Source organism: Notolepis coatsorum (assembly GCF_963971535.1).
Source record: "Notolepis coatsorum genome assembly, chromosome: 7".
NCBI lineage: Eukaryota > Metazoa > Chordata > Actinopteri > Aulopiformes > Paralepididae > Notolepis > Notolepis coatsorum.
In genome coordinates this window covers 125,918,674-125,944,210 of record NC_140171.1, presented here as the reverse complement: position 1 = coordinate 125,944,210, position 25,537 = coordinate 125,918,674, and the positions used below count along the sequence as shown (strand labels likewise).

The 25,537-nt window shown below is 41.6% G+C and overlaps 1 protein-coding gene across 2 annotated transcripts in view; it reads left to right on the top strand.

The window, feature by feature from the left end:
* Positions 1–25,537, top strand: part of ilf3a (interleukin enhancer binding factor 3a) — an 81,154-nt gene that overhangs the window by 10,027 nt on the left and 45,590 nt on the right. For both annotated transcript variants that reach the window (XM_084318119.1, XM_084318120.1), the window contains exons 3-11: positions 2,010–2,124; positions 3,094–3,278; positions 6,084–6,255; positions 15,684–15,831; positions 17,100–17,191; positions 17,957–18,052; positions 22,500–22,611; positions 25,205–25,302; positions 25,389–25,494. In XM_084318119.1, coding sequence (XP_084174245.1) covers positions 2,010–2,124; positions 3,094–3,278; positions 6,084–6,255; positions 15,684–15,831; positions 17,100–17,191; positions 17,957–18,052; positions 22,500–22,611; positions 25,205–25,302; positions 25,389–25,494 — 1,124 coding nt within the window. The remainder of the gene's footprint in view (positions 1–2,009; positions 2,125–3,093; positions 3,279–6,083; positions 6,256–15,683; positions 15,832–17,099; positions 17,192–17,956; positions 18,053–22,499; positions 22,612–25,204; positions 25,303–25,388; positions 25,495–25,537) is intronic.

Genomic DNA, 25,537 nt, shown 5'->3' with positions numbered 1-25,537 from the left:
GTCTGCTTCCTCGCTGTCATTGGTAGGAGCGTAGCACTGTATGATGTTCATATTGATCCTCTTCTTCTTGGTTCGAAAGGATGCGGTGATGATCCTTGGACCATGGGCTTCCCATCCTATGAGCGCCGTCTGTGCTGTTTTAGATAGCAATTTAGATAACAATCTCTCTACTGGTTCAATTCATGTAGAAAAACGTTGCACTATAAAAACGAACTGGATAGTTGATGATAATAAACATTTAACTTCATTAGCTGAAGTATTCTAAAATCATTTAAGCCATTCTCCTTTTCTGTGTGTGTGTGCACGCGTCTCATATCTGGTCTGACATCAGAGCAGTTTGATAGTATTTACTGAGGATTGCCAGATAATGTTTATATTTAAACACAAAAAAAATTATAATACAAAATAAATATACATGATCATGCAACATAAAAAAAATTGTTCTAGGAACAGTTTGGGAGAGGGAGGTAAGGGGTTTTAGATTGTGTGTTGTGAAGTTTAGACTTCAGAGAGGGAGAGTAAAGTACAGAAAAAAAGGTACCGTTGGGTACCGTACCGGTATCGATTCCCAGGTAAAAAGAAACATTTTCAGACTCGGTGTTCCGAACAGACCCACCGCGTAGGTCAGATGCAAGCCGCGTTTTACAATAAACCTCAGTGGGGCTGCTTAAAAAAATATATATAATCGCAAATGTAATCGCAATCGCAATATCTGTCCGAAAAATCGCAATTAGATTATTTCCCAAAATCGTGCAGCCCTACCAGTCGCACTATTTACTCAATCAAAGGTCACTTTGCAAGGGTCATGCTTAACTTAGACACATGTCCCCAACGGAAAACCTTTTCAACATCTGCAATAAAAATATATATACATCATCTGTTTTTTATAATAATTAAGGCTGTCAAAGTTAACACGGTATTAACGCGTTATCGCCCGATTCTATTAACGCCACTATTTTTTTTAACTCACGATAAACCTTTAAGAATTTTTTTTTTTTTTTTTTTTTACACTAGACTTCACTCAGGTGTATTATTGATGCTCTCATTGATACTATGTTTGTTTCTGAAGTGTGTGTGTGTGTGTGTGTGTATATATAGAGAGAGAGGGGGGTGAGAGAGATGAGGAAGGGGCAAGAGAGAAAGAGAGCTGGGAGAGTGTGTGTGAGAGAGGGGGGGTGTGTGATTACTCAGCCCTTGTGTGGGTGAATGTAACAAGTTCCTAACGTTTTCTTTCCCCTATTATTTCATGCACACTTTATTCTTTTTAAATTATTTTCTTTTAAGTTATTTTGTGCATCACTCTGTTTTGAAATTTGCGATTTAAAAAAAAATGCGATTAATTTGCGATTCATCACGAGTTAACTATGGACAATCGATTAAATATTTTAATCGATTGACAGCACTAATAATATTTTCAGTCTGTTCACCTCACTCCTATCATTTTCATTACAGCAAAATAAGATTCTTGAGCAAAAAACTAATATAAATAAATGTATAGCCTAATGGATGCACTGCACCATTACATATATATATAATGGTACTTGACATCAGTGTATCGATATATCGGCATGCAAAATATCCTAATATATTTCTGTATCGATCCCCCCCCATCTCAAATACCTATACAAAAAAAGAAGTTAAGAAGTTGGCAGATATAATCATCAACGCTTTTCTTTAAAAAAAATATTTGCCAGACTTTTTTAATCATGCTCCATATCAGAATGCTGCAATTAAATGTGTTGTACTGTTGCATTTCCACACAGTGCCAAACGCCCCACTTCAGCTAATCAGAACCTGCCTGTGGATTATATTGACTTATCTCAAGCCCTGCCCTCTTTTCTTGATCCTCCAATTGCAACTTTTGCTTCCCAGTTTTACCAACTAGTGATCGGGGCTATATAATGGCATATATAAAACATATAAGACATCTTGTTAAGACATTGCTTTTATCTTGGAAATTGCAATTGGTTGAGCATAGCACCTTAATCCTGAAACGTTTTTCCTTGTAGATATGAGGATCTGCGTTACTGGTATGACTGTCTGTGCTACGAGGAGGAGCTAAGGCAGTATCATGACTTCATCTCAACCATAGAAGAGATCGAGGACACGCCGCGGAGTCACAAGGTTCATGTTCTTCCTTTTTTTCTTTCTAATCTTCCTTGAAATTCAGTTTACCCAGTTTATCAAAACCAGATAAATGAGTCGTCATTCATTTTTTTCAGTGGTGGTTATTTCCTTAATGTCTGATTCCTTCACTTCTGTTCATTATGCTCCTTGATCACCACCAGTCTTTCTGTCCTTTCCAGGTCTTTTAATACATTCAAGTTGAGCCAGATTACTTAATACATGTGGAACACATGAAAGCAGTGTCAATAGACAAGATATGGTACTTGAGCGCCAAATGTCCTAAAGGTACATTAAACAAATTTTAAATGTGTTTTTGAGGGAACTTGATAAATAAAAAATAAAGATTTGGTTACCACCAAGTACATCCACCAAAAGTGCTTGTTTTTGCCCCTGAAACAGTAATCTCGCTCTGAAATCCCGCTCTGAAATCCCACAAGGCGTCAGTTGTTGCAGGAAGATAACACTGGAAGCTGTGGAGCATGAGAGTGTAAGGAGGATTCTATGAATAGTACGCTGCAAAAAGCTGCAAAAAGTTTGTTGCGTTGATATACAGCTAACTTGGCATTATCTAAAAGATAAAAATTGATTCAGAAATATGCCGTTTCATGATCGGAGAGACCTGCTGCAGACAGAGTGGAGGTAATGTAATTATTGCAAATGGTAACTTGACTGCTTTGACTCAAACGCATTAAGCATCTGGTATATATTGCTGTGCATTGTCATTGCTGCTGCCAGGCTCTTTTAAGATGCGTTCCAAAAATAGATTTCCCTAAAAAAGTACTCAAGCACTACTCGAGTAATTCATGCGAGTACTGGATCTAGGGAAAACATTACTCACGCCTTGAAAAAGTAAACTTTATTTATCACACCTAACCCCCCCCCATCCCTTTCCTGCCCTTTTCAACAACTTCTCCATCACTACTTCCAGACTTCATCACTACTTAACCCTTTTGATTTCCCCTCAAGGTGCAGCCCATCCTGCGGCCTTACGACCGCCACATGATGGCCAAACACTCGTCCGTGTACCCCTCCCCGGAGGAGCTGGAGGCGGTGCAGACGGTCATCTCCCACGTGGAGTGTGCCCTCAAGGCAGTCTCCGACCTGTTCGACAAGCAGGAAGAAGACGCAGAAGCAGATGAAGGGAAGGAGAGGTGAGAGGCTTCCCAACTGGTGCTAGGAGGTTCTACTGTATTTAAAGGTTTACCGGACTTCCGGAATAGCCCGTCCATGGAGTAGGTCGCATGTGACAGAGCTGCTCACCTGTTTATTTTTATTTTAGTTTTAAAAACATATTTATATACCACCAATGCGTTTAAAACTTGACGCATATATCAACTGAGATTATCAACTAACTATATTGACTGAAAGACTCGTGATGTCACCGAAGAGAGATAAAACGATTGCAAAACCAAGCTCAGAGGACCCGCCTATGGTCGCGGGATACGTGCGTAAAGCAGCAGAGGATATTGACGAGATGGCCTCCTCCTCAACCGCTATAAACACCTCCGCAGATACAGAATATATCATCCGGGAAATGAAAAGAATGGAGAAGACAATAACCGAAAAAGTAGATGCTATCAAAGAATCTATCGAATCCAATATCGAAGCGCTAAGGGTGGCTGCCGATGCACATATCAAGCGCACCGTAGCATTGGAAACTTGTTTGGAAGAACATCAACATAATTTCGGACTCATCTACAAAGACATAGCTGAGCTCAACGATAAGCTAACGGTTGAGATGAAGGGAAACTACAAAGAACACAAGCAGGGATTCGAAATAATGGACGTATCCATAACGGATCTCAACGATATAACGGCTGAGCTTAAGCGAAACAATGAAGAACAAAAAGCTAAAATATTCGAGCTCGAATATCAATTTCGTAAGCTGAATATCCGTATAGTTGGACTGGACGAGTCGGTGAGCTGCGCACACCCTGAAGCGTTTGTGACAGAATTACATAAAATCCTGGGATCAACTATCCTTCCTATGGTACCTGAGGTGGATCAGTGTTACAGATTGGGGACCCGATCTAACGACAACAACGGCAGACCTAGAGTGATTATGGCTGTCCTACGTCAAGTCAGAATAAAATAAATTATCATTCTGGAGACGCGCAGGATGAAAGGCAACCTGAAATACAAGGATGTATCAATATACTTCTTTGAAGATTATTGTCGGGAAGTGGTGCTTTTTTTTAAATCTTTTGTGTGGGAAGGCTCCCGGATGGCATGGTATCCCACCAGAACTTTACCTCATGTTGGGAAGCAATTGGACCCCTATTACTGGATATGATTTTATACTCAATCAAAGAGGGGAACTTCCCCAGGGACGTCAATATGGAACTCATATCTGTCCTCCTTAAAAAAGACAAAGACCCCAGTGAACTACTGGGAGCATGTACTCTGGTCAGATGAGACCAAAATGTTACTTTCTGGCTGTCACACAACACACCATGTTTGGAGGAGAAATGGCACTGCACATTACCCGAATAACACTATACCAACAGTGAAGTTTGGAGGTGGAAGTATCATGGTGTGGGGCTGCTTCTCCTCTCCTGGTACTGGCAGACTTCATGTCATTGAAAGAACAATGAATGGAGCCATGTACAGAGACATTCTTGAGAGGAACCTGCTACCATCCACCAGGATGCTGAGGATGACGTGGGTGGACCTTCCAGCAGGACAACGATCCAAAGCAAACAGCAAAGGAAACTCGCAGTTGGTTTCAGAGAAAGAAAATCAACTTGTTGGAATGGCCCAGTCAATCACCTGACTTAAACCCAATTGAACATTTGTGGAAGCATCTGAAGATCCAGATTCACAAGAGGCCCCCTCCGCAATCTTCAAGATTGAAAGACAATCTGTAGAGGAATGGGCCAAAATTACACCTGAATAATGCGGGTGATTAGTTACATCATACAGAAAGCGTCCTTGAAGCTGTCATTACAAACAAAGGCTTCTCCACTAAGTATTGAATTAATTTCAGTTAATGTGTTCAATGCTTTTTTCCTATGTCATTCCACTTTATTACACATAACTTTATTTATGTATGGACTTTAATGTTTAGATTTTTTCTGGATTATACCAAAGTCTGGTGAAAATGTCACTTGAATGGCCACATTGGAAATATATTTACGGGACAAAATGCTGATGTGTTCAATACTTATTTCCCCCATTGTATACAGGAGAGTAGACAACACGATGTTGTACCTTGATGTACAGACTATGAGTTATAGATATGGTATGAAGAAGGCTATATAGAGAGAGGGAGAATATGGTATACTATGCAGACAGAAGGCTGTTTTGGATGTGAGTATATGTGTGTGCAATATGTGAAGGTTATGTCCGTGGCTGTGTGTGTTTGAGAGAGAGTGAAAGTGTGTGTGTGGGTGAATCTGTCTTATCTTTGCTAAATTTATCTCTAGAACATTCAATTTAGGTGTGTAATAATAATCCAATCCAACTTTATTTATGTAGCATGTTTAAAAACAACAAAGTTGGCCAAAGTGCTTCACAATCAATCAATACAGTAAAAAAGCACATGGACTAATCACAATACAATGCACACAGAACTACAAACGGATTACGGCAGTAGATTGTAAATTCTTTTTAAATGCTAGGGAGAACAGATGTGTTTTTAGATGGGATTTAAACATTGGGAGTGTTGGGGCCAGCCTAATGTAGGGAGGCAACTCGTTCCAGAGTTTGGGGGCTATAACCGCAAACGCACGGTCCCCCCTGTTCTTTAGCCTGGATTTGGGGACAACAATGAGGGACTGGTCAGCAGACCTCAGAGACCGTAATGGGGTGTAGGGGTGCAGGATCTCTGTGAGGTAGGGTGGGGCCAGAGACCACTCATTGCTTTTATAAGCAAACAGGATCTTAAAATGTATCCTAGACTGCACAGGCAGCCAATGAAGTTATAATAATAAGTTACCTCCCTTTCCTGTGTCAAGTGGTGACGTGAAGACCCAGCGTGTCCTGCGTGGGGTGATGAGGGTCGGCCTGGTGGCCAAAGGCCTGCTGCTGAAGGACGACCTGGACCTGGAGCTGGTGCTGCTGTGTGCCGGGAAGCCCTCTGTCCTGCTGCTCAACCAAGTGGCAGAAATGCTCACTGCCCAGTTAGAGGTAGGATGGATTTCATCCTTCTGGTGTCCATATGTGGGCCGTCTTGTCACATTCTTGGAAAAGAGACATTGCAGATATTACTAGGGTTGGGTACCATTCACATTTGAACCGGTACCTGTGAATCGATAGCGGTACCCAACGGTACCTTTTTTAGGTACTTTAGTCTCTAAAAATGTAATCTACCTACCTCAGTTGTAAAAAAAAAAAAAAAAAAAAAAAATCATTTTATTTAGAACTATTTGTTAATATATTATATAATATTGCAGTGAGCGTTGTCTGCATCTAGCTTTGTAAAGTGTAACAACACTTGCAACTAGGGATGTCCGATATTATCGGCCGATATCGGCATTAAAATGTGATATCGGAAAATATCGGTATCTGTTTTCAAAAATAAAAATAAAAAACTATTTTTTTTTACATTTCTATAACCTTTATTTACCCAGGCAAGCAAGTAAGAACAAATTCTGATTTTATTTATTGTCAAAAGTATGCATAATGTTGTGTTAATTCCACAACAAGAGATATGTAATGTTAATTACCTGAAATTATTCAATTTTGGGGGGGGGGGGGGGGGACCCTGCTGCTGCATATATCGGTATCGGAAATTAAGAGTTGGACAATATCGGTGTATCGGTAAAAAAGCCAATATCGAGCATCCCTACTTGCAACGTTTTCGACTTGCCATTTCCCCGACTGCTTTGTTGTTGAATCAAGTCAAATCCTAGGTAAGTGTGTATTGTGTGTGTGTTTATTTTTTTTTATTATTAGTATTTTTTACAGTGCCAGTTTTTTACGTGAATCTGTAGTACCGATGTGATTCGGTCGGTAGTACCCTTAACTCATTGAGCGCCACCCTCTTTCCCCATCTGTACTGCCTGGCGGCAATTTTTCTGACCATTTTCACGATATTTCACAATCTTTGCGGAGCTATTGTATATTCTAATCTATGTTATAGCTATGAAGAGGATAGTATGGCTCATTTGACGAACACTATTTATAGTCCAACGTTTTGTGCAGCGTAAGCGCAAATCTTGCGGCTGCTCGCTTGAAACCTATATTATTGCCAGGTCAAAGGTAAACACATGACCTTGTTTCATCACAAAGCCGGGGGGGGGGGGGGTCGTTTATCCGACGCTGCGATCATATAAACACATGTTTTATGATGGAGTTTCTATAAAGTACACGTAAAATAGACGTTACCTTTGGTTTAGAGGTACTCCATTTCTTACTTCAAGTCCAAAAGTGTCTTGAATCGGAACAGGATCAATACATATAACGTTAGGTAGCCCTCATCCGTCTTCTTCATCTGCTCGGGCCAGACTATAGACGGAGCCGAATAGGTTTCCTCATCGGTCGGTTTGATTATAGTTTTTTTTACGTTTTACCAGTAGTGCTGAGTCCAACATAGTCCAACATCATAGTCTGGTGGAAACGCACCTTATCATCCATAATCATCATCATCCATATAATCCATTTTGTCTTCTTCATAATATCCAATAGTTCGCTCGCCATTGCATTGCAGCCAGGTTACTATTGTGTGCTCGGGCCAGACTATACCACGGAGCCGAATAGGTTTCCTCATCGGTCGGTTTGATTATAGTTCTTTTACGTTTTACCAGTGGTGCTTAGTCCAACAGAGTCGGGTGGAAACGCACCTTATCGTCCATAATCATCATCCATATAATCCATTTAGTCTTTCATAATATCCAATAGTTCGCTCTAGGCGATCGCGATTGTCGAAAGTGTCCTGTTCACTGCTGCTCACAACGAGTACCTAGTTGTTTGGGGGCTGGCACTAACGCACTAATAGCTGGCCCATGATGTGCATAAGGTAGGCGATACTGCCACCTGGCGAGATTCGATCGGCATTGCAATTCCAACGTAGGTAGATGTGCCAGGGAGTGTTTAGAACGGGATCAAAGGAAAAAGATCAAAGCATCCAAAAACTAGTATACTCGTTATTGGCGCTCAAGCATTTTGTAATTTACGTGACAAAGATCTCACCATGAGCCGGTTGGATCCCCCCGAGCATTTCCCAGTTATCGATTGCCATCTGGTAGATCGATATGTCCATTGGCTGATGATAAATCCCCTTATTACATAGTGAAATCCGCGATCCAAAACGTATTCCGTGCAACAGACAATAGCGCTTGCTTCAGGTGAGTAGAAAACTACATTAGAGATCCTAAAAAAAAAGACAGCTTTTGCCACAGGGAACACTGCATTATCGATACAGCGCCCCTAAGAGGATCTGGCCGGTAATGCACTTTCTCGAATTCAAAGAGTAGGGTAAATCTGCAGTGCCGCTCAGCGACCTTGAATAGGTTATTAACACTTTGGCTGCCATGGGTTAAATTCATGATATACCATAGATTGCCAGCTCTATTTGTCTATGGAGAAAGTCCCCTTCTTTGCAGGGCTATAACTTTTTAAATTCTATTGCTACATTGCCATTATTAGGGCCCATTCAAAGTCCTATATGTATTGTTCATTGTGTAGCAACGTTAAACTTTTTCATTCACATATTCATAGTAAAGTATGGTCTAATGTATAAGTATGTTTTGATCTCTTTCTGCAGCTTTCTCCAGAACGTGATATATAGCCCCAAATGCATTATATTGATGATGAAATACAGTTTGATGGCAATCAGCGCGATATAAAAAATTCCAACTAGACGTACTTCTAGAAGTTACTACACGTCATCTGATGTTGACCGGATGGGCGAGGGGGCGTTTATAATTCCGTGGGCAGCGTTATACCAATCATCTAATGTGGGTCAAATGTTGATAATAGCAGTTAGTATCGAAGACGGTAACGTTACACGCTAAAACTCACCCCAGTCTCCGCGCGCCGTTGGGCGATCATCGTAGAGTAGAAATTGTATCATTATGGGATGGCGATTTACCCGGTCCATCTCCAGCTTGTATAATGGTATATACGTCCAAATCATGTTGTTTATCGAGTTATTGGCAATCGATCGCTATTTAGTGTGACGAGCCAGAGTCCCGGGACATGTACCGAGTGCCCGGAAGTAATACGGCCGTCCAGCAAAACCTCTACTGCGCTTCCTGTTAAGCGATTGCGCCGATCGGCCACCAGATGGCGCTCCTGAACCGCCAGAGAGCTCAGTGGGTCCTCCTGGTGGATCTCAGGCCAGCGGAGGGGACATATGAATCCGATTCCAGATTTTTGAAATATTGATATTAAAGACGCTGTAAAGCGTCATCGGCAACTTGAGCATGGCCGGGAATGACGCTTTAACACGGCTCCTGGCAGCCAAAGTGTTAAAATTAAATAAAAGCCGAAACAACTTGCCACGGATATATCCGTCCTTGGGCGCCATTGTGTTAATCCCCAAACATGCACTAATGCACGCACCGCAAGTACTACATACGTAACGTTATGTAACATAGCCTATAGTCCAGCGTTTCCGTTAGCCGGTAATTACCGGTATTTGACTGGCAAAATCTGTTGAAGTCCGACATATTTAATCTCTCCGGTCATAATGTCCGGTGAAAATAATTCCCTCTAAACACAATTAGATTATTTGAATTGTATTAAAATAGGCTAAAATTATATAGCCTATGCGATGAACGAAACAATCTCACCAAGCAGCCGGTCTAATAATGACATCCTGCTGTCAGCGCGAGCTGGCTGCTGATATATTTACGTGAAGCATGGCTTGGCAGGGTGCAGTACTCCAATTCAGCCATTGGCAATTCAGCTGTTGGGTGGGGGCGCTGCTGACACCACTGCTCTGCTCTGCCTGCTCCAAGTGCTCCATGCTTCACGTAAATATATCAGCAGCCAGCTCGCGCTGACACAGCGGTGCCAAATTTCTCAGTTCTTCGCTTGATATAATTAATACAAATGTCCAATATAACGGAATTAGTTAGCTCATAAAAATGTGATTATAACAGACTGCTGTTTATTAAGGTCGGGCAGACTGCCCACCGACACCTCAAGTCGGCAGCAGCAGCACGAAGTCTCGAGGGACTTATTTTATTTGGAATATATTAATGACTGATACGCAAAAGTAGCCTAGTTTTAAGTTAAAATATTATAAATGCCTTGATGATGTCATTCTTTATATAGGTCTATCAATTGTTTTTAAGCTCAATAAACTCTGACCGGAATTTATCCCATTTGTCCGGTAGATTGAAATCTACCGGACACTCAGACCTGCAAAAAAAAATTCTAACGGAAACCCTGCTATAGTCTAGACCAGGGGTTCTCAACCTTTCTGCTGCCAAGGCACCCCTGTGTTCAATAAAATATTCCAGGGCACCCCTACATACGATAAAGACTTTCCCGGTCCTGTCTTTTTTGCTACAATGATGATACAATGACTCTTTATTTGCCGTGCTGTCGTTGAGATGTTTTGTTGTTTGTTTGTCTTTGTTGCTTGTTGGTGAATCTGCAAATATGAATTGCCCCACGCGGGATCAATAAAGTTGTCTGAATCTGAATCTGATGACAAACGTTTTTTTTTTTAAATACAGAAAAGGATCACTAAAGTGCTATCTGTTGCAGCTGCACTGTTCTCCATAAAAATAGCATATTTGGATAAGTTTGACAATTTCTCAAAAACAGAAAATCACCAAGTTACCATTTCTCAAAAAATATAAATAAATACAGAAAATAAGCACTTGTTCACTCAGTGGACATTTCTAGCTCAATGCGAGGTCCGCTGCTGCTGGCTAATAATACGGTCAATACGTGGGGAGATCTTTGACAAGGCAACACGCATGTCATCATCAAGGCTCAACTTGGCCCTATATTTTGTTTTCAGAGCTGTCATGGATGAAAAGCCAGCTTCACACAGATATGTGGGGCTGAATGGTATCAACACCTTAACTGCAGCATCATGAGATACTTGGTACTCAGCACCACACTCTGAAACTAGCTCTCCAGGTGGTATCAGATGAGATTTCAATGAGTTCTTCCAAGAGTTTGGATGGAGATGTGTCAGGAAGCTTTGTCTCAATGTTGTCTGTAAAGTTTTTTTTTATCCAGAGTAACTTGGTGATCCTTTTCTGTGTTTTATTAAATAATGATTTTCAGATTTTTAGAAATGGTCAAACTTATCCAAATATGGTATTTTCATGGAAAACAGTGCAGCTGCAACAGATAGCACTTTAGGGATAATTTTCTGTAATCCAAAAAGAATTAGGATTCACTATAAAGTGCATGTTCACTATAAAGTGCCACGTTTTGATATATTGAGCTTTAAACTTTAAGTACATTTTTTGGAACACGCAACCTAAAACACCTTCCTCTCCCAAACCGTTCCTGCAATTGTTTTATGTTGCATGATGATCATGGATACATTTATTATGTATTGTATTTTTTATGTTTAAATATCAACATAATCTGTCTGTCCACCCTCAGTACATTTACTATCAATATAATATAGTAGTCTGCCTTCATCATCTTTTAAAACGCACACACATAGAGGGAGAATGCCCCCCCCCCCTCCTTCCCAGTCATCCTTCCAAGTCCCCACCCTGCTGTTCTCTGTCGCTCTGAACAGGGCTTTAACTTGTTGTTAGCTTATGGTAACGGGACATTAATTCCGGTCTTAAACACAACGTGGTCATAAAGGAATGGCAAGGATTGCAAAGCATGTTATATGCATTTGACCCGTTGCGGAATAAAACAGCAGGGATTTGTTTTGGGTCGCAAAAACACTACCCTTGCTGTGTTTCAATGTCCGCGTTCCAGATCCAGACGCTACTGCTGCTGCTGAGCTGAGAGACGCTACTGCTCACTGCTCAGCTGCATCCTATTGGCTGTGTGCTGGAGCGGATATGAGTCACGACACCACGGATTTTCAAAATAAGAGTATCATAATGACCTTAATGTTGCTAGCTTTTGGAGCCTAGTTATTATAGCTGGAGCTGCGCGTGGGCATAAATGAGACCCGCTATAGGATTTTCAAAATAAGACTGTTGTCATTCTATATTTTTAAAGAACATTGCCAGGCATCTTGCGGAACCCCTGACAGCTCTCCGCGGAACCCCTGTGTGCCGCGGAACCCCTGTTGAGAACCGCTTGTCTAGACCAGTGGTTCCCAACCTTTTTCCCCCCAGGGACCCCCAAACAGCTCTGATGAAATTCGCGGACCCCCTCCTAATAAGATACCATAAAATACTTTTTTTTTTTCATTTTAATAACAAACTGCTTATACACAGGCATATGCATCACAATTAGACCCACTATGCTTCTTTGACTTGTGCCTTCAATCAACAAATCTCATCTTGCACCATATGCATTTCAAAATGTTTGGCCAATATTCAAATGCTGTATTCATCCTCTCAAATCAGGCCCTAATGGTGAACGGTTTGCATTTATGGAACAAATCAATGCAACAAATTAAACTAAATATGAGACAGGAAATTCCAATCAGTAGCAGAGAGAATCTGTCCTAGCTGGGTTTAATACCTTTTTTTTGTCATTTTAATAACAAACTGCTTATACACAGGCATATGCATCATAATTAGACCCACTATGCTTCTTTGACTTGTGCCTTCAATCAACAAATCTAATCTTGCACCATATGTATTTCAAAATTTTGGCCAATATTCAAATCCTGTATTCATCCTCTCAAATCAGGCCCTAATGGTGAACGGTTTGCATTTATGTTGAATGAAGTAAGAATCCACTGCAGTAAAAATATCCTCACCTCGAGTGGTGGTAGTAAGGTTGACTGACATGAGAATGTCCTGCTTCAGATCCTCATTTTCGATATATTGCACATAAACGATGAGCACAGCCTCGTCTGCGACAGTTGTAGTTTCATCAAGTTGTATGGCAAATGGACCCTTTCTAAGCTTTTCTGACAGCTGCTGCTCGCAATCACTTGACATCTTATCAATTCGCTCTTTCACTACATTGTTCGAGAGTGGTACTGATTTTAGTTTATCCGCCACCTGTGGGCCGCACAGTTTCTAAACCATTTTGATGCAGGCTGGTTTGATGAGCTGCTCGCCAATATTGTGCGGTTTCTTTGCTTTTGCAATTAAAAGCGAACACTCAAAGGAGGCTTCGGTAGCCTTCTGTAAATCACTGCCACCCCTGCTCCACGCTACTCTAACATCAACAGGCTTGTTCGCCTTGAGAGACTGTTCTTTCCTCCGAAAAAAGTCCGGATCTTTCCCAACGGTTTCTGGGTGCTTAGACGCCTGATGTCTCTTCAGCTTGCTGGGCTTCAGGCTCGAGTTTGCCAACTTTTCTCCACAAATCACACACTCAGGTCGTTTGTCTGGTCCCTCAGTGAAGCCCATGGTGATGTAATTTTCGCGATTGCTTTAGGTCCTAACTTTTTTTGCAGATGAGCTGCCGTCATCTCCTTTTCGTTTGTCACACATTTTCGCCTCTGGCGGCTGACTGCAGACGAGCCGAGAAAGTTAACTAGCGTGCTAGGCTAGCTACAGAAAGTGATACAGTCAACTGATTCGCGTTTTAGCGGCTACCCGGTAGCCTACTGTTAACGTTCAAAAATCATGTCTAGATGTTTATTTATTTATCTTTATTTTTTATTGTAGTGGAGAGACTATTCATGCTTCTGATGATACAAATATGCTAATTAAATATTTCTCTGAAAGAAAAAAAATAATAATAATAAAAAAAAAAAAAAAAAAACTCAAATCATCTGTGGTCTGGCGGACCCCCTGCGCCCCCTGGCGGACCCCCAGGGGGTCCGCGGACCCCAGGTTGGGAATCACTGGTCTAGACTCTAACCAGCACGAGCGCATTATATAGTACCTGGCGCGAAGTTGCGTGGCAATAAACAGCTTGCGCCAGGTACTATATATAATGCAAGCTCTTATTGGCGCCTTTAGTGTACAACAACAACAACAACTGTATCTCCACTCATGCTGGGGCTGCCTGCGATCATAGCTGTCTCTCTACCCTGCGTGGGAAACTCCAGCAAAGGCTCACGGATTCCTTCTTTGGAACAGAGGCCAGTGTCCTTCTCCGCCACTTCCCAGATGCGAGAGTGGCAAAGACAAGAGCAGACTTCACATCCGTTCTACAGGTCTGCCATCGTCTACCTCGAGAAGTGGTTCGATTTCTCCGATGAGAATGATCTGAAGGCTCTTTCTGTCATGTCTCTAAAGAGAAACGTCAGCTTCATTGACCTGTGCGCTACAGCTGAAGCCCTTATGGTTAGACATGGATGCGCTCTATGAGGAGTTTTGTTTAATCGTTCCACGTCAGAAGGAAGTGTTGGAGATGGAGGCGACTGTTGGAGTGAAGTGGGGGCTGCTGTTGAAGGACATCCAGACCCCCAACCTGACCCAGCTGGCTTCATTCTTCCTGAGCATCCCGGTCACAAATGCGTTCGTAGAGAGGTTGTTCTCCCTCATGACCGGCGCGTGGACGGACCAGAGAAATAGATGCAGCGTGGAGCTCGTGAAGAGAGAAATACAAGTCAAAACTAATTTCTCTCTCACATGTGAAGCTTTTTATAAATATGCTCTTGGTCAGAAGGCTCTACTGGAAGCTGCACGGTCCAGTAATATAGATTCCTCAAGCACTAAGGCACTATGGTGCTCTCCATGGTGCTGAAACTTTCCAGCATATGTCCAGGCCAATGCGAATGGTGTGTTACAGCTATTTGCTTAGCCTATAGCCTACTGTTCCCCATAGGCTATATTTTGTATATATAGTTGTTTCCTGTTGTTCACTGCTGTTTTCATTTGTATATGTATTTCACTTAGAGGATAACACTCTAGAGGCCATAACACAGGCCTACTAATGCTCTTGTTATTATAGTCATCCTGTATATAACTATTTACATTTAACCTGTTAATTAAAGTTTAAAAAAATGTATAAATGATAAAAAAAAGTATTAAGTATTATCATTTTAATAATTGTACAATTTTGTCAGATTATCATTGAATGAAAAATGAAATGTTTGTAGTGTTCTGCACAGGTTTAGAATCAAGGAAGCCACTACCATTGTAATTTGTAGACAATGTAATACATGTATGCACTTCAGTATCACATTACAAGAGAGATCACAGGGTACATGTATCTTAACTCTATAGCCATATAACCTCTAGGAGTCGGTAGGTAATTTAACAGCATGTTGGATTGCATGGTATTCTTCTATACAGTGATCATGAGTATAATAAGCAATTAAGACGCAACACTATTGTGTTTTTAATACATTAAATGCTTATATTTTTATCAAAATGAATACATTATGTAAACATGATTATTGTATACATATTCATTACTGTCCCGCAATTTCAACAAATGTCCCGCAAAATCGACACGCTGTCCTGCATTTAGATCATATGGATTTGGTCACCCTACTGTCTTCTGTTTTATAGAAGCTGGTGTTAGGAGAGCTCTTCTTTCTTTTTGAATCCACATTTGCCATCTAACCCTCTGTCCCCGTTCTATTCTTTGAATAGGTTGTCACAGAGGACAAGTATGAAGTAACCCAGAGCCCCGAGGACGCAGCCATGATCGTGAAGAGTATCAAGGAGCCCGTCCTCATCCTCACCATCCACCTGACGTCCCCCCTGGTCAGGATGGAGATGGACGATGCTGAAGCGGGAGGTACGCTTCTTGGCCACGCCCTCCATCCAGGGAACCAGCCTCCACCAGCCCTGCAGTTCCACTACTGAACTGTTTTCTCCTCCACAAGCGGGTCCTGTGCCGCTCCACTGATCTTACATCCGTTCTGTCCATCCTCGAGATGCAGAAATCAGTGAAGCTGCACAGTGTGCCCTCTCCGTCCGATGCCAGTGAACAGTCAACAAACGTTGGCTCTTCACTTGAGCTTGGATGTTCTGCCGTCGCTTACAAGTAGCAAGTTGAAAGTAGCAGCGCTGCAATGCCTCTGTAATCGTTAATGCATTGTGTAAATGTTTTTTATATGACAATGGCACAGTAATGAACGACTTTCTTTATTCCTGTAAAATTGTATTTAAGTTTAAAGTGAAGGCTTATTAAGAATAACTAGTTGAAGCGCGAAATGCATGTGTTTTATGCAGAAATTGTACGTTTGGCTCTAATTGCAGCAAAACTGATCGGCACAGAGTGGATTTCCTTTGGCTCTGCCTTAGGTGAATCAAAATTTAACCAGACATATGAAAAGAAACTAGAGCAGCAAGTCAGTGTTTGTCTATCTTAAGGGAGTGTTTGGTTCTTGTGTGAATGAGCATGGACTGTATGAAAGGGAGAGGCAGAAATGGGCTCATTTGGTGAAGATCAGAAGAAGACACTTAAGCTAACTTGAGCGTATCAATCGGCAAAAGAGACCCATTCTAAATGGACGCTTGGATCTTAGGTAATATCTGGGTAAGGGAAGCCATCAGTTTTGCTGCAGTGTGGAGCAGATTTCCAGACTCTTTAAAAAATGCTTCTGATTTTACAACTGATTGTTGTTACAAATCTTGATTCTCTCCACTAAGCCTTCTAGTGTGTCAAGTCTTTTTAGGGACGCTGGACCTTTGACCAACTGGAATACACTCTGTCTCGGAAGGGGTTAAACAGCAAACCCAAGCCCAAGGGGCTGAGGGAAGGGGACACATATTTTAGCATACCAGGGTTATGGGACACGTTAAGGATGACAACATGGCACTTTGTTATAAATAGTTATAAAATACTGATAACATCATCTTCTGTATACCATCATCTTCACCGTGTAGGATTTGGCTCACATTTATAATGGGTAACTACCGGACTACATTATAGTGGGGAACCCTGCCCCCCTTCCCTGCTGCTGGTGCTTTGGGGAAGGCTGCTACTCCCTGAGCTGCGAGACAGAACCAAACCCCCTTGGTCAAACTGTACCTTGTCTTCTTACTCCACCTCGCCAATAGAAACGCAAACAGTCAGCGATCCGCCGGACGTTCTGGACAGGCAGAAATGCCTAACTGCCTTGGCGTCTCTCCGCCACGCCAAGTGGTTCCAGGTTTGCATCCTCGTCCTTTTACTTGTCCATGAATCTGTGAGTTCTTAACTCTCGATAATCTCTTGTTTTCCATGCATTCACCTAGAAAGTGGAAATTGCAAAGAAAATGTTAACTCTGCCCTCCGCTCTCTGCTATTGCTGACCGATGGCATACTACATTAATGGATGGTCCATCACTGTAATGTCAATGGATTCTACATATTAAGATAAATGTTTGTTCCGTTGGTCCGTATACCAGTGATTTTAAATCAACAGGTTCACATAAATCACCGGTATGGACGACAACCGTTTGTGGGATATTATACCAATGGTATGCAGTCCATGCAATGTTCCTGATGCCATTGTCCGTGAAGTTCTCTGAAAATGGTCGACCTTACCTTATATCTATCAGACAGAGCTGTATCGTTTTCATTTTCGACTGCACTAATATTGTGAAAGCCACCTAGTTACACATCATATCTTAGATCAGATAATATATAAATATTATTTATTATTATAAATTTTTTTAACACACTGTCCAGGAATATTGCCTCTCAAAGATCTAATTTTCCTTCTTTGCCAAAAACAGCATCCAAAAATGGCATCTATAATGTAACTTTTCAATCATTACAATTGATTGATTGTGAGATGCCGCAGTTATACAGGACCTAATATGCCCACTAGTTGGGGTTCAACCTCACGTTGTTGAACCCCAAAAGGGACAGGGGGTTGTGCCACTGAAGGCGATGGCTCCTCTGACTCAGCTGGCCATGCTTGTGTCTCCAGGCCAAAGTGAACGACCTGAAGTCTGCCGTCATCGTGATCCGCATCATGAGGGACCTGTGTAACCGTGTTCCTACCTGGGCTCCACTGTCAGGATGGGTGAGTATCGCTTACTGTTAATAACCACCACTACTCCCTATGTACATTGTAGGGCTGACCTCGACTAGTCAAATAGTCGACTAATCGATCGAAAGGAGCCGTAGTCGACTGCCAATCTCTGTTAAATGCACACACAAAAAAAAGATTTTTCCTAGTTCCGACTTCAATGGAATGCACCATTAAGAAGCATGGAGGTGGGCATGGATAAGCAAGGATGGTGGCGCTCTTATTTGTTTTAAAACAATAGAAATGCCATTTTAAACAAATGTATTTTTTATTGGAAGAGACGATACAATGTACTAGGCCTGTCCCCGACTAAGGATTTGTATAGTCGACTTTGATTTGCCAACATTTGCAGATAGTCGACTGGCCCTATTAAAAAATAATGTATCATTCCATTTGGGCTGTGGAGGGTGCTTAACACATTGGACGCCAAAAACGAGTATACTCGTTATTGCCCGCCATGCGTTGTGCGCCAGAAACAAGTTACTATTTCATTTTTTCGCCATGGCATTCATAATTCATCCAGCCTCCCTCCGTGACTGCAGCTGGACCCGGTCTGATATTGCAACGCCTCAATACGCGGTACGCCTGGTGGATGTCGGGCGAGTTACACTCCAAGCCAAACCGGAAGTGGCGCTCGGTGCATCGAGGCAATTCCTCCGGCAGTAATATCTTGTAACGTGGGTCTAGATACACACTCGAGTGCATGGGATCGCTTTCGAAACGCAATAATCAATATGATTTTGCCGTTTATTGCGTCATACAAACGGGAAATGGATCTAGCAGATCGACTTCAAATAATTGGAATATTTTTCCTCCAGTCTCATCGGCGAACGGTAAGAGGAATATAACGTTATTTTCAGCCCGATTGTTTATTAATTTCACGGCAATCCATCTGATCAACATATCAACCCATACTAAATAAAGCCGTTACTGACTATCAAGGAATTATAAACGACCCCCCCCCCCCTTTCCTTCACGCATGATGAAGCATAATGTATACCGATTGTAACTGAGGGGTACAATTCCCTGACTGTATTGTTAAGTATGGTAATATTAAACCACTACCTCTTGTACTTTAACTTCTGGCCATCCAGTACATGATATAAATATGATGAACACTTTCCCACCTGATGAAACGAAGTCCACACAAATGTACAAATCGAATATTTAATATAGCAAAAGGTATATACAACGTTCACTTGTTTACACTTATGATTTGAAATGCACTTGTATGGCAAATGAGTATTCGTAGGTAAATCAACATTGAATGTCCAATCTCTGGTTACGCAGGGAGTAAGTATACAACCTGTTTCTTTAGGAAACTATAGCGATGGTACTTAAATGATTATAGCTGGATACACTAAGGGGGGGGGGGGTCCCGCTGGTTGTAAGACAGTAGGAGGGGGGGGTTAGAGAAGCCGCTGGCGGTATCCCATCTGGCCGACGATTTCTTGGGAGAATTCAAAGTCTTGAACACGGTGCCCACAGAACCTCGGTCCGCAGACGAATACAGCTGGACCCTCTGGTGGACGGTAGCTGCCGGTCCACAACGGAGAGACGTGAGGCGACCTCACTGGTGTAGAGCGCCGTCTCACCTTGCTCCTCTCCGGGGGGTAGTTCCAACACTCCGCAGTGTTGGCCGTTATCCATGGAATAATCAAAGCACCCAAAGCATAATCCAAGCCGTAGAAGGCTCGCCGTCGTCCGGGTAGAGTAATCCAATATACAGGTCCAGTCGCCCTGGCCCGGAGCTCCTCGGATGCAAGCACCACTAGTGGTCTGCCCAGCCTGGTTAAGACTCCAGATAACGTCAGGAACGATGGGGGTACTGATAACTTTATAACTCTAACCGAACGATGCACCATACATAAATAGACTATTATTAGCTTAATAGAATACGTCCAACTCGACGGTATAGTGCCAAACTATGACTATTCAACTATTAATCCACACGATATCTCAATGCCTATTCTGAGGCCAAGTAGGCCTTACTGCACCACACGTGCGTCGTGGGTGAGGCTTCGCGTCTGTTACTCGGTTGGAGGGTAAAGAACTGGACTAAAAGAAAGTTCTACTTTACTTGCGCCATATATATATGCGCTATGAACAAATAGTACCATTCGTATTTCGCCAGACGTATTCCTACGCGGAACCGGGGCTTGCCACGACATGTTGGGCGGCACGATTGAACTTGAACCTAGGGGTATGGCTGCTGGCGCCAGGTTCTCGTCCAATGGTAGAATGAAACTATTATGGGCTGTTTAGTAGACTAAAGGGATATTCAGTGCATATTGTACAAGGAATATACAGGGGATATCAAACGATATACAAATACTATTTAAATATATATATATAAATAAATATATATATTCGGTTTAATCTGATCCTTCACAACACCGATCATATACATTTGAATTTTTTAATATAGCGTGTATAGGAAAGAAACGCCAATAGATAATCTATCATATGCGTCAGGGCCTATAACTCGCGTTTTAGGAATTACTGCAGAAAACCTTAAAAACTAACAAAACTTATATTCTCGACGGTACTAACACGACAATGTATGAATGAAAAAATATAACGTTCCCACATCCGGAACGATGGATACCCGATGTTGAATGGGCCATAGTAATGTCGATATAGCTATAATATTTAAAAAGTTATAGCCCTGCAAAGAAGGTAAACATCTCCATAGGGTTACAACACTGGCAGACTGGGCAGACTGGGCATAAGGATGTGTACAATGCCTGGCAGACAATGTGTTAACTCATTCAGAGCCACGCCCATATGACCAAATAAGGTGCTTCCATGCCAGCACTCTACTCAATGGGAGGACAGGGATATTTGCGAACGCTTAAACTATATCTTAAATTATGGCTATGGGTCTAATACACCCGTCGCTTATCAATGACTTGCTTGCAGTCAACATGTACGAAACGGATTGTTTTTTCACAAAACATGTTGTCATTTTTCGGCTGATTTATGAATCGTTTTCAAATAACCGCTAGATAATCGAGAGTATATGTGTCCTTATGCACGATACAAAAGCGGGCTGAAAAATCGCTTATTCGTGACTTGCTCAGCGCTAACGTCACACACACACACAGTCCGATGGCGTAGAAAGGAACATCTGATTAACCCAAGATTCTGAACATAAATTCCTGACCTCACATCAGATGTTCTGCATTCCATTGAAGTCGGAACTAGGAAAAATCTGACTTCTTACTAGGAAAAATGCAATGGAAGGCCCCTTGATACTATCTTGTCTAGCACAGTCTCTGGAGCGTAACAGTAAGAAGCATTTTGTATGAAAGTATTCTGTACTTCTGTATGACAACTATTAAAGAAACTTGAACTTGAAACTTGAAGTCAGAATTCCAAGTAGGAAACTCGGGCATGGTCCCTTAACTCCCAACGTTATCTGACACCATGTTAACATGGCTGTAAACAACATTTATGCTTATGTGTCACACCACGTACGTGCCCCATGAAGCTGAAGGGTAACGTTAGTCAAATGTATTTTATTTGAGAACAGCACAGCCTGGTGTCACCAGCTGTCTCAAGTTTAACTCCTGAATATTATGATCTCTGCTCTGCAGGTCTGGCAGTTTGACAGCTCTAAAGACAATTTGTTTATATCCTACAAACAATGTTATTTACATTTGACCAATAAAATATGGTTACAGAAAGTACAAAACTCCTATTTTATATGGATTCTAACTGGGGGAAAAGGGTATGAATGGCAATTTCAATTGGACTGCAAGTTTTATTTAATTATCTTGACCTTTTTGTTTCTGGGATCTGGTTATTGTTATTGGTCTTTAGGGCTGCACCGATTAGTCGACATAATCGACGTCAAAAAATCGTCGACGAGGAATTGTTGCGTCGATTAGTCATTAAAAAAAAAATATATATATATATATATATATATATATTTTTTTTTCTTTCTTTTTTTTTGCACTACCTATCTTTGTGAAAGTGGCTTCTCAGCTCTGGTCCAGCCAGCTGAAGACTTCTTAGCTTAACATAACAGACCGACAGTAAGTTTGGGGGAACTAATGGGATAACTGGGGATGTTGTTTGGTCCTGACAAGAGTCTCAAAGCAACTCTGAGATCATGCTCAATGTCCAATCTGTTCCTCTGCTCTGTCTTCAGCTGGACCAGAGCTGAGAAGCCACTTTCACAAAGATAGGTAGTGCAAAAAAAAATATATATATATATATATATTTCTTACATTTTTTTATTTGAATTTTTTTTATATAATTGTTTTTCGATTAGTCGACTAATCGAAAAAATAATCGACAGATTAGTCGACTACCAAAATAGTCATTAGTTGCAGCCCTAGGTCTATTAATGTTGTCCACTTCATGAAAGCAGGTTGTAGCAGGTTCTATCTTTTCCGTAGTCATCAATGTTCTGTCACCTTTAACTCCAACCTAGCCCTTGGAGCTGCTGGTTGAGAAGTCTATTACGACCTGCGAGAGACCGTTGGGAGCAGGCGAGGCTTTCCGCAGAGTCCTAGAGTGTGTTGCCTCCGGAATGCTCTTGGAAGGTAGGCTTTTAAATACTTCAATGAATATGTATTAATATTCACAATGTTGAATGTACTAGGTGTTGGGTAGAGGCTGGGACCCTGTACCACTGTATGTGGGAATGTGATAGGATGCAGGAGTATTGGAAGGAAGTTCTGGAGCTTATCTCCGAACTGACGGAGATAGAAGTCCCGATCGATCCTAAGATATGTATACTACACGTGTACCCAGAGAACTTTCCAGCTAACACTAGAAAGAGGAAATTGATAAATGCTTGAAATGAGTGGTTGCTCTAAACTGGAAGGAGATACAGAGACAATGATTTAAACCAGGGGTGGGCAACTTTGTATATGGTGAGGGCCACAAAATGTCCACAATCAATCTGGGGGGCCGCATTGTTTATCGGCAGTCCGGCCAGTAGCCCTAATAGTCACACGGTATTATAAACAATTAAAATTTGTTGTAACTTTGTTTTTATTCCATTTCAAATGCATTTAGTAATGCAATTTCAACTTTATGAATTTATAAACAGCTGAATTTAAAAGTATTGCTGTGTAACCCCAAATATATACAAAAATGATCAATTATAATTAAGGCTTCTAATAAAATAAATGTATGAACTTAAAGCCCACTGCTCAACAAACACAAAGCAGCATTCCTGCTGCATTTCACTACAACAGTAAATCAAAAGTGCAATAATAAATGATTTTGTTAAATGTATAAACTTTTATCCTGCTACTAAACAAAACATTATAACACTGAAATACATGTTATGGATATGAAGCACTGCAATACTACATGCCTCCCATTGACCCTTTATCAAACTGGCATGACATTCACCCTCGCCCCACAGTGGGTCAATAATGGTTATAATAATAATAATAATAATAATAATAATAATGGTCCCCTCTCTACACCTCTCCATCATCTCCCCCCCCCCTCTCTACATCTCTTCATCATCTCTTCCCCCCTCTCTACACCTCTTCATCATCTCCTTCCCCCCCTCTACACCTCTTCATCATCTCCTCCTCCCCCCTGTCTTTAATGAGACACTTGTGGTCTCTCCATTTGGCGCACAATAGCAGGAATGTCAACTTCAATGTTTGTGCATGCAATCTGCATCAGATGAAATAATGTTTCATCCGACAGCCTGTTTCTCTCCTTTGACTTGATGTGCTTCATGTTTGAGAAATTGCTCTCACATATGTATGTGCTCCCAAACATACTGGCCATAGAGAGGGCAAAGTCCCTGAGGAGTGGGAAGCGGGGCTCAGGTAGCAGTTTCCAAAACGAAATTCCCCTCTCATTTCTCTTTGCTTGAAAAAAAGGATCTGACTGTAGCTCGCACAGTTCAAGCTGCAACGGTGGGGGCTGCTCTGACACCGTAGCGGTGAGGGGGCCGGCAAACAGCGCTATCCGTGACTGCATGCCGTTGAAATCTTCAAACCGATCATTGAATTGCATTTGCAGTGTTTCAATGTCGCTCCTGTACTTTCCGACGGCTCAGCCATTGGATTTCTGTGTGTAGCTGCAAGTCGCCATAATCAGTGTCCATTTCTTCCAAAAAGGAGACAAACTTTCTATGGTTTAGTGACCTGTTGCCTCCACGAATTAGATTGGTAACCTTGGTAACCAAATCCATAACATGGCTGTAGTAGTCAAGCTGCTTGGCACAGAGAGCCTCCTATATCAGATAAAAAAAAATAAAAACTATTTAACGACTCTCGCATATAATTTGACTACACTCGACTCGCATTGGTCATTATAGTGACCCACAATAGATGGAAATTATGTTAGCGAACTTACCTGATGTATAATGCAGTGCAGCATTGGACACTCAACGCCACTCTGCCTTAGAAGCCCGGCGAATCCTGTGCGTTTTCCTTTCATTGCCGGTGCTCCATCGGTAACAACAGCCGACAGTTTATCAAAACCCCCATATTGCTGCACGGCACTTTCAACAGCGTGTCAAATAGTCGACTAATCGATCGAAAGGAGCCATAGTCGACTGCCAACTATTCTTAGTCGAATACAATACAATACAAAAAAATTAAAAAAATTAAAAAATATTATATTTTTTTTTTCTTTTTTTTTTTTTATATTGGCCTGGGGCCGCATGGAACGTCGGTGAGGGCCGCATGCGGCCCGCGGGCCGCCAGTTGCCCCTCCCTGATCTAAACAATGGTTAAAGGAAGTGTCAGAGAATTTAGCAATGGAAAAGCTAACTTACATACAAAAGGGAAAACCCAACAATTTGAAAAACGTGGGCGACATTTATACGTTTCTTGAAAGGTGTGCGTTTAAAGGAAAGGGATAGGAGGAACGTGAGGTTAGGGATAGGAAAGAATAAAAGATGGAGGTAGAGAGGCCGAAGAGGGTTTTTAATTTTTATTATTTCTTATAATTAATCTTACTGTACTTTTTTGTTGAATGTTCATGTGAATGTCAGTTTGAATTATAATTAGGGAATGGAGGGGGTTGTAATGTATTTTTGTCTTGTATTTTTGTTTTATGTGTATGGAAAAAGAAAATGCAATACAAATATTGTTAAAAATATATATATATACATTATATTCACAATGTTAAGACTAATTGAACATTCCTTGTGCAAAGATGGTCCAGGAGTTAAAGATCCGTGTGAGAAAGAAAAGGTTGATGCCATTGCGCATCTTGAACCACAACAGCGTGAAGACATCACACAGAGTGCCCAGGTAAAACAAGATAACCCATGGATGCTAACTCCACACTTAAATTGTTGGACTACACAAATGGAACCTAACTCTGCTGTCCTCCGTAGCATGCGTTGAGGCTGTCCGCATTGGGACAGATGCACAAGGTGCTGGGGATGGACTTGGTGCCTGTTAAACCACGGAAGTTTGTCAAACCCACCAAATATGCAACAGGTACCGAGCTAGCTACTCCAGTAATGATGCGTTTCGTAATTAA